The sequence below is a fragment of the Anarrhichthys ocellatus genome, unplaced genomic scaffold, assembly GCF_004355925.1.
Source record: "Anarrhichthys ocellatus isolate YVR2014 unplaced genomic scaffold, GSC_Weel_1.0 scaffold4, whole genome shotgun sequence".
Classification (NCBI taxonomy): Eukaryota; Metazoa; Chordata; class Actinopteri; order Perciformes; family Anarhichadidae; genus Anarrhichthys; species Anarrhichthys ocellatus.
The window spans coordinates 8,993,138-9,003,096 of NW_022280034.1; the positions used below are offsets into that span (position 1 = coordinate 8,993,138).

The 9,959-nt window shown below is 43.7% G+C and overlaps 1 protein-coding gene across 2 annotated transcripts; it reads left to right on the forward strand.

The window, feature by feature from the left end:
- The first annotated feature begins 1,098 nt into the window (after positions 1-1,098).
- Positions 1,099-9,021, forward strand: LOC116381733 (zinc finger protein 281-like). 2 transcript variants are annotated; one of them, XM_031844119.1, is made up of 7 exons: positions 1,099-1,283; positions 3,264-3,800; positions 3,954-4,067; positions 4,207-4,330; positions 5,354-5,446; positions 5,531-5,649; positions 5,854-9,021. In XM_031844119.1, exons 2-7 carry the CDS (start codon positions 3,336-3,338, stop codon positions 7,453-7,455), a joined length of 2,517 nt encoding a protein of 838 aa, XP_031699979.1. In that variant the 5' UTR covers positions 1,099-1,283; positions 3,264-3,335; the 3' UTR covers positions 7,456-9,021. The 2 variants fall into 2 exon arrangements, with proteins under 2 accessions (XP_031699979.1, XP_031699980.1); XM_031844120.1 differs by having other exon boundaries at positions 1,100-1,283; positions 5,363-5,446.
- Positions 9,022-9,959: the final 938 nt, after the last annotated feature.

Here is a 9,959-nt window from a genome sequence, read left to right on the forward strand (position 1 = left end):
CAGCGCTGTATTTCTGTATATGCACCAATCTGACAGCTGCAAAATGTGACCAGCACATTAAAAACAGTTCCTTCATTGATGTCATTATCCAGTTTGGTGTTTCCACTTCCATTCCAGTCATGGCAGGCCACTATCTCAGAATTTTGTTATTTTCTGTTGTGATTGTGGCCCTTCACACCTCCGTAACTTCATGTTACCTGAGCTGATGAAAATGATCTTAATGAGTGAGAGCACTGGTATCAGATTGTGAATCTTCATCAGCAGATTACGTTGAGATATCTGGAGTCAAAAGTTGGATCATTGCATCCCTTATTTTGTCAATGGGAAACAAATTTGTGCAAGCCTCAGTAGGATGTGAGCTTGTCTGTAATGCTCCTCCTAAAAGCTTATTTATGAACAAAGAACATTAAAAATAGCATATCGGGAAGTCATAAATACAGAAAACACGGACTAAATTATCACCACAGTTTATTCAATCCCTGTATGATACAGTATTCAACTTTTCGAACACAAATTGTGGCATTGCAATTTACTTTATTTTATTTATCAGGATCCCCATCAGGTTCTTAAAACAAAGGCTATTCTTCCTAGGGCCCAATCAGACACTCCATCAACAGAAAACCCAAAATCCTATTCTAACACACCCTAGCACCTACTCACAATGTACAAAACCAGAAAGAAACCTGAAGGGAAAAAACAAAAACAATCAAAAATAATTAAACGACACAATAATAGCTCAAAAAAGAAAGCACTCCAAGTAAATAACTACTATTTCAAAGTACCAAAGGATATTATTCTTACATAAACCTGACTTATATATTACTACAATACTACTAGGAATGATACAGTTATAATACTTGCGTTTACAACAACTTAACTTTATAAAATCTATATTGTAAAAAAAGTAAAACGAGCAGGGAGTTTTAAATGCATTTCCAGGAGAAATGTTAACGTATCTTTGCATGTGTTGTGAATTACGTGCAAAGACAAAGAGTTGCACGACGCCATGTCTTCTCCTAATCACAGTATCTGTTCTAGTTAACGTGTCGTTACTGCAGCGCGCAGGACTACTTGTCTTGTCCGGTGAAGCTCACTCAAAACCCTCAGCAGCCTTCGCCTGTCTCCTCTCACGACCCGTCCGCTACACCCACAATTCCCCGCGCCAGGACAAGATGGACGAAAGCAGCGACCGCCGGAGAACAATGTTTTGGCAATAAACACCCAAAAGCTGCGAATAGGGAGAGAATACAGGCACGTTTGAAACCAACTGCGGTCATGTGTAGGTGAGTGAGAAGCTAAATGGACTTTTATTCGTGGCAAAATGCTTTGGCTTTTGTCGAGATCTAGCTACGCGACGGAATTGTCTCGCTCAGATGCACTGAGACCCAGCATCATTGTTTCTGTTGCATGGGCCGTAATGCGGGTTTTGAGACGGAGCAGCTAGCAGCTAACTAGCTAGCTCGTGGCAGCTTGATTGTTATAAACACAGCTGCTTCAAAGCGTACCGTTTTATTTAACCGGGTCACTGGATATGTAGTCCACGTGTAACGCAGTTACAGATTTATGTTTTGCTAGCTAAATGTACCAGTGAGCGCTATCCGGTTGTGATTACAGCTAAAGTTAGCTAACAATAAATAGAGCGCCAGCGTTGCTCGCAGCCAGACAGATTTGATTTCACGAGCGTCATCAAAGCTTGGGAATTGGAGAATGAGCAATTTATGCCGTTGACCTGACCCGTAAGCTAACTAGCTGTTTAATTTCACTTTATCTATAGTTATACTGATGGATTCTCGCTGTTTGGGTTCAGGGTGCTTCCTCTTATAGATCTGTCGTTGAAATAGCAAATAAATGCGTCAAAAGCATGAAATCATGGATCCTGTTTTAGCGTAAGTTAGCTTTATAGCAACAGTAAGGTAACAAGCTAAACGATACGTTGCTTTTGTCATACCGGTTAAAAATACCCATTTATTTTCTACATATGCGGCTTATTTGAGACCACATACGTTTGAGTGTTTGTGTTACTTTATTTGAATGTCTAATCTCGGCTTTCATGGCGTCTTAGCCTATTGTTTTGATTGAGGACGTAAAGGTGCGTTGATTGTCTCATTGTGGCTAACCAACCAACTAGCCTGCTATGCTAACTAGCTTGCTAACTACTATGCATCACAAAAGCTCGTCCGTCACGTCGCCAAATGGTCTGCGGGTCTAGACTAAACGATAAATCCTCACTCCAGTCTTAGTAGTTCCAATACACGGACCACTCAGTCACCCGACTACGCCTTCCCAATTTGACTGAAACGTCTGGCTGTGTTTGACCTAAATATCGCTTGTTTTAGCCAAGTGTAATGGACCGATTAATTTGCCAATATTGAAACCAATGCCTCCAGCTTTTTCCTTTCATGTTGGCTTATTGGCTAAAGACGGCAAGCGGTGTCGTCCAGCATGCATCGACGTGCTAAACAATAGGGACGTCTTTCTAAAAGCTATCAAGCTATCAAGCTACTGTACATATTCTTTTAGTTTGGCTGAAGACGCATGTAGTGCTAAATGCCATTAGCAGAACAATACAAGATGGGATTGAATATTTCAGAAGCAGTGTTGAACTGAATTCATAGAAATGTTCCAGTCCTGAAACCTTTACTTTGATGAGCATCACAATTTTTGCTTTAAAAGTCTCTTCATCAAACCCTCACACAACATAAATCATTGGTATATTTCATCCATAATGTGTGTGGCTTGAATTTATCTTCCATTCAAGACAAGCTAATCTAAAGTTATGTGTGTGTGTATATATATGTGTGTGTGTGTGTATATATATATATATATATATATATATATATATTTTTCCATTAATATACTGAATGTTTGATGCAAACATTTCAATATATTTTAACCTATAGGGCTATATGTTTCAATATGCTCTGCTGTATTTCATAAAGTTGTTCAAAGAGAGGTTTATTTTAATTCTAAGGTTTCTCATGGCTATTTATTTAAGTATTGATTAAAGTTTCCATTTACTGTAAGCAGTGCTTCCATTATGTAAGCCTAATAAATCCAATTAAGTAATTAATGGGTGCCAGAGAACATTGTACACAGCATGTAGCAGTGACTAAATTTACTTCACTGGCAAGACTTATAAGAGAGGTCTTATAATACAAATGTGCAACAAAATGTGACAATTACTTTGGATTGTGTGCTTATTCATGTATGAAATCATCAATACTTACCATGCCTCTTTATTTTAAATCTGCCCTCTCTTTCAGGACATTCTTCTCCTGCATTCCTTTTTAGATTTATTGCCCTCCTTCTTCCCCGCACAAAGCGAAACCACCACTATGAGTATTATCCAAGACAAATTAGGCAATGAGTTTTTGCGCAACGGTGGCATGGATCCTAATTTTGCACCAGGTATGCTTATGTTCAGCCACCTGCCGCCTGTCACCAGCTTTACGCGGCTGGCCTCCCAGTCGGTCATGGGTGAGCTTCCTCAGGAGATGATCCTGAAGAAAGAACGCGACTCGCCGCCAGAGCACCAGGGCGCCGCTGCTGTGAATACGGGGGGCTTCCTCCACAGCATGGGCATCAAGCAGGAGCGGCTAAGTGAGCTGGATTACCGCATGCCGCTCTATGGTGGGGGCGGAGGAGTCGGGGTGAGCTGTGCTGGAGGGGGCGCGGGGAAGAGCGGTACTGACATGCCGGACATGTCTTTCGGCAACCATCACCACCACCACCACCAAAATCACCAGAACATGCTCCTGCATGACCTCAGCCTCAGCAACGTCCGGTCCCTCGGAGAACAGGTGAGAAGGGATTGTGGTTCTCAATATTGTTTCAGGTGACATGTTTTTAATATCTAGTTGAACTGGTATTTGTAGATGCTTGTTTCCTCTTGTAGTAGTGTTTTTATGTCCTTATTTGTCATCTATAGACGTTAACATATTGTTTGTTATTAGATGCCTGGAAGACCAGGTAAAGAGCCAAAAGAGTCCTCGGGGAGAAGAGGGCGGAGGAGCAATGGGGACGGGCAGGGAGGCAAAGCACGAAGGAAACGCAACGATGCCGCAAAGGTTTTATCTGTTTTATTCATGTCCTTCACTGCTGCTCTTGGCCTTTTAAGTTGGTTTGACTTTTACACATCTGCGCTTACATGATGTGTAAAAGTCAACAGTATCTCACTTGTACTCATGTATTTTTATCCCCTTGTAGTCCATGATGTTGGATGCAGATGGAGCCTGCATGTCCCCCAACTCAAAACCACATATCTGTGAGCACTGTAATGCGGCCTTCCGCAGCTCCTACCACTTGCGCAGACATGTGCTCATACACACAGGTGAGAGACTTTCACTGCTTGTCAGTGCTTTACTTTTTCCTTTAGACTGTCTGTATTTTCCTAAAATTAATACATTTAAAGCTACTTCCGCTACTCTTTTCACCAAATGCAGCGTTGCTGACTTTGCTGAATAGATCTCATATGGTGATAAAAGTGATGTAAAATGCACACCGGATATGTTGGGGCAGAAGAGATACAGCTACAGAAGGCAGTGTCTGTTCTCTCTGCTACATTGGAACACAAGAAGAGTTTGTGTCCGACTGCAATGTAGCTGAAAACTCTGTTTTAATCGAGCGTTGAAGTTCCCTGTTGTAACTTTAATTAGATATAGAGCTCCAGATCCATTTGCATGGAATCTGGTATAATGCTATGATACCAAAGTTGTACAAAAAACCCCAATTTCCCATCACTGAACATGTCGCTTTCAGAAGATTCAGCCATTAAATTACACTCTTCTCCGCCCTCCACACTTACTAATTTCCCCGTCACCACGAGTGCCCAGGGCCTTACTTGAAACCAGACGATCGCTAAAGCCACAGATGACTCGGTGATTACTCATGTATTTCTGGGTGTCTTAGTCATTCTCTCTGCCGGGAATTCTTCGTGTGGCTCTTTGAACGTGTGCTCATAAATGATTTAAAGGAAAACTCAACTCTTTTTACAGCCTTAGTTTATTTTAAACCATTTCCCTTTTTTGTTTTGCTGTTATTTCTTTCAGTGCAACTTCATCTGCAGTCAGGAGTATTGATATAATCACAATTTAGACATTAAAAATGTAGTGTTCTCGTTTACTTTCTTTTTTATCTGTAAAGGGCTGTTTCATTGTAAACACACATTGTATACGTCTACATTTTAGTAGCGTTGGACTGATTATCACGTGAGCCTCAAGCATCTTATTTTGATGAGCATTCAGGCTCCAGGTGTTTGATACAATGCCACAGGTTCATGGCGGCCATACGGTAAACATAGTTACGCGACAGGCTGGGAGTTAATTAATGTGGTGAGCGGATTGTTGTACTCTTGATCGCACAGGTGAGAGGCCTTTCCGGTGCAGTCAGTGTAACATGAGCTTCATCCAGAAGTATCTGCTCCAGCGGCACGAGAAGATCCACAGCGGTGAGTTCGGAGGCCTTCGCTTGTCACCGGTATCGGTTTATACAAACGTCTGTTGTGACACAGGGCTTCACCTGTCTTTTGCAGGAGAGAAGCCTTTCAGCTGTGACCAGTGCAACATGCGATTTATCCAGAAGTACCATATGGAGCGACACAAAAGGACGCACAGTGGCGAGAAGCCATATCGCTGCGATACCTGCCAACAAGTAGGTCTTATGTAATGTTTGCGAAGTAGCTTAGCACCGTTTTGTCTTTTAATATGAGTTTTGCTCGTTGGCTTTGTATGGATCTTTTATTGAATACTGTGTGTGAGTAACATGCATTGCAATAAGCTGCTTCTCTCCATCCAATGAAAACGAAGCTCATAGTTCTCCCTTTTCCTCACCTGTCTTCCTTCTGTCCACTTTCAGTTTTTCTCAAGAACAGACCGGTTACTGAAGCACAAACGGACTTGTGGAGAAGCCATAAAGAAGGGCCTGGACCCGAGCATGCTGGAGCTCAGCGACGCGGAGCTAGGCCAGGGCAGCTATTCACTCACTCAGGGAAACTCTACCACCTCCGGACGCAAGAGGGCCAAGTCCAAAAACGGCGAGGGTAAGAGGAAGAAGAATGCCTCGGCATCAGCGGCGTCGTCGTCCTCTGGGGGGATGGGCCTGCAGGACTTCGGCATGGAGCACCCCTCAGGCTCCGGCCCCGCCATGCAGGGACGCAGCCCTAAGTTGGTCTTTAAAAAAGCTGGCCGCAAGGCCCTCGACAAGGGCCTGCTCTCTCTGCAAGACGGTGCCGATGGACAAAAACAGCTGTGCCAGAAGCCCGACTCCATGGATCATGTGGAGGTTTCTGGCCTCGATAACATGGGTCTCCTCCAGGGAGGCGGGGGCAACAAGCAGGGGCCCACCACCAGCAGCAACTACGATGATGCAATGCAGTTTGTGAAAAAGCGGCGCTACCTCCACGCAGTTAACGACTATGGAGCTGGCTCACTGCACATGGCGTCCCAGGGCAGCAGTGTCATCCAGGGCTCCCTGGGGCCCGAGCCCACGCTGGCCATGCTGGACTCCTCGCCTTTGGAGCTCAAGCACGACAAGTCGGGCATTCCAGACGAGGTGCTGCAAAGCCTGCTGGAGCATTATAGCCATAAGCCGGAGGGGGGGCACCACCACGACGTGACTTTCGACCTGTCGGACCACCCGCATCACGTAGACCTCCAGCCCGCCGCCCCCGTTACCCCTGAGCTGGAGGACGACTCTCCCAACGGTGGCGACAAGACGGCCGTGATGAGCGAGTACTCAAAGTTCCTGCTGCAGGCCCTGGAGCGCACCAGCCATAGTGGGCCCTTCCCCAGCCTCGGCCCAACGGGGCCTTTCCCACTCTTGTCCAGCAGCTCCAGTCCCACGGGGCCCCTGTTCTCAGACAAACACGTGTACAGCACGTCTCCGCTGGATTGCGGCTACCCACCCGCCGTCTCCTCCCCGCTGCCCATCGTCGCCCCTTCATCAAACTCCTCCTCTTCCTCCTCCAAGTCCCACTACGGCATGCTCGTTGGCTCCCCCTCCCAGGCGGGCTACCACCTCAGCTTGGAACCCACTAGCCACCAGCAGCTGACTCCATCTCAGGAGCTGACCGAGCAGTTGGAGAAGCAGCACTCCCCCGGCACCTTCAACCTACCTCCCCAGGACCTGACCGCCTCGGCAGAGGGCCCCAAGGGGCAGCAGCCCAAGGCCGGAGGAAGCGGCGCACCCACCAACGGTTCCAGTTACCCAGACCTGTCGACGCTGAACCCCCCTAAAGAAACCACATACCAGATCGAGAACTTCGCCCAGGCCTTTGGCTCCCAGTTCAAGTCTGGCCGGGTGACCCCTCTGAGCTACGGTAGCGATCCTGGGTCAGAGGTCGACCACCGAATAAGGACTCCAGTGTCAGAATTCTCAGGGTATACCAGTTTGTTAGCTGATGTCGGTGAGCCAGTGAGTACAGGATCGAAAACCCAGACAAGCCAAAGTTTCAGATAAGGGTCAAACGAGGTGAATCCAGCAGGGGGCTGTTCTGTTACTGTCCACACAGTCCCATCCTGATTTTGTTCTTGTAGCAAAGTTTGTTTTTAAACACTGCCATTAAATGTTAATACAAAAATGACCAGGGAGGGTCTTTCATGGCCTCAAATGCAATTTTTTTTTTTTTAAATATTCTCATTTTTATTATGTATTTAGTCGCTTAATTTTTGTTTAAGACTAGTGATTTTGATATGAACGTACCGTAGGTTTAAATGTAATTTAAAACATTTAGAGGGTAGCTATAAACTTGCTTGATTTTTATTTTTTTTTTTTATTTTATTTTTTCTGAACCCTTGTGTTTTATCAATCATCAAACCATTGTAAAGTAATAATGAACAATGTTGATCATTTCAATAATAACATTTGTGGCAGGGAAAAGGCCCAGAATTCAAATTGCAAAAAAGTATATATTGTCTGTTACAAGAAACATGAACTCAGGAAAATAGGCAAAATTGTGTAATAAGACTTTGTATTATGAGATGCAATTAGCACAGTTTTTACAGGTGTACTTTGAGACTACAAAGCTTTGATTTTTGTTTTTGTGTATTTTTTTTTTTGTTTTTTTTATATATAACTCGTCACAGCAACAAATTACAATACATGATCATGTTTGGTTTCTACTGCATGTAGCTTTGTTGAGATTATGGTACTGTTGTGTCAATGTGAAGACATCCACATTTCTTTTGAGAGCCACATGTACACGAGGTAGTATAAGTTCAGCACGCAGCGTGTTCTGAAGTGAAGAGGATGTGTCGAGCGTTGCTGAAGAAGCCTGTCTAACCCATGCACTCCTCTGGTTGTGCCCAGAAGTCAAGACGCGGCGTAGACAATATTCAACCCATTGCTGTTACGGCTGTCTCAGAAAGCAATGAACATCCATCTCTGATCTTCTTATTGTGATGTTTGCTGAAGGAATTTCTTTTTCTTTTTTCAAACAAGTCACCACTTTTCTACTCCACTCCTTCCCGTTCCTTTTTTTTTTCTTTTGTGTCAATGGAATCAAACAAGCACTTTTTTTAAACAAATCATCATTGGAAGCAACAACAACCCATTCAATTTGCATATGTGATACGTGATTATTATGCTGATACTTACTATTATTTTAAGAGGAGAAAACTGTGAACTGGGCTTGGGAGGGAAGGTGGGAGGGAGGATTATTGTCTGATGGGGTTTGATAGGGGTTGACTAGGCATGATCACGGGCATCTAAATGTATTTTGTTGCTTTTTAAGGGTAGAAGAGAAGGGGGGGGGGGGGGGGGTTTCTTTTCTTACGGTTTGTCGGGTGATGTTGTAAAAAGATGATTTGCCATAATTTTGTTATACAATATTTTGAGAGTACCTCTTTGTATTTAAGTGTTTTGAGAAACGGGCTGACATGCTGGAACCCTTGTACCGTTGAACCCCCGGGTGTGTTGGATGCACACCAAACCCTTTCTATTTATTCTCCACTAGCCACAACAGAACTCGGGAGCAGATATTTTTGGCAAATAATCACCGGACCTGCACCCCTACCCACCTTTTTTTTTTTTGGTATGATTTTCTTTAACCTCACTGTTGTAGTAATTGCAAGAAACTGCTTCAATAATACAGTTAAGAAACAGGAACGTTAAGTTATACCCCACCCCCTCGCCCCAAAATGCAGCCCTGCACTCACAAGAATACACAATGGCCTTCTTTGTCTTTCGTGGCTGAAGCCATTCTATCCCGGCAGCCTGGGTTGATATTTAATTGAGTTGAGTTCCTGTGACCCCTTTCCCTTTCCTACGTCTGTGAGCTCCACAGCCGAGAGACTTTGAAGCTGCTCAGATCACGGGGAACAAAGACTGACCGACCGGCCACCTCACTCGAAACACACACTATGCTTAGGAGAGAAAACGAGTGGCTGAGAGACGGAGAGAAAGAAGAAGAAAAAAAAAAAAAAAAAAGACAATAAGATTGACCTAAATATACCTCATATCACTAAAGCGTAAGAAAGCAGGGACACGCGTTTCATGTATGTAGTGGAAATATTTGTAGTATAGGTTTCGACATATTGTATAATCATGTAACACTGCCTGTGTTTACAGTTAGAGAGCAAATGACTTGTCAAAATGCAAATGTATTTTTTTTTTTTTTTTTTCTGTTAAAGCATCCACGCCAAGCAGTGTTGCATTCTAGATGCCTCATAGAACATTCATCTTTCTCAATTATATCCCTTATTTTTGTTACTTGCCATAATGTGTTTTGATATGATCTCTAGAAGGATATTGTTTACAAAAATGTACAAAAAACACTAAAAATGTGTGTTCTCAATTTCTTTTTGAGTTTTTCTCCAGTATGCATGATAAAGACATTTTTGTATGGCTTTTTTTTTTTTTCTGTCACCTCAATACCAAATTTTGTAGCAGAGGCCTCCCCCATCCCTTTGTCTTATTTGTTCTAGACCCGTTGTGATATGATTTCCCAGGCTGTACCTGTTATT

Bases quoted from the DNA above. Each gene is read 5' to 3' on its own strand.
- LOC116381733 (XM_031844119.1), top strand. From the start codon at position 3,336: ATGAGTATTATCCAAGACAAATTAGGCAATGAGTTTTTGCGCAACGGT. The intron at 5,447-5,530 runs GTGAGTTCGGAG...TGTCTTTTGCAG, and splicing joins GCACGAGAAGATCCACAGCG to GAGAGAAGCCTTTCAGCTGT. The intron at 5,650-5,853 runs GTAGGTCTTATG...GTCCACTTTCAG, and splicing joins GCTGCGATACCTGCCAACAA to TTTTTCTCAAGAACAGACCG.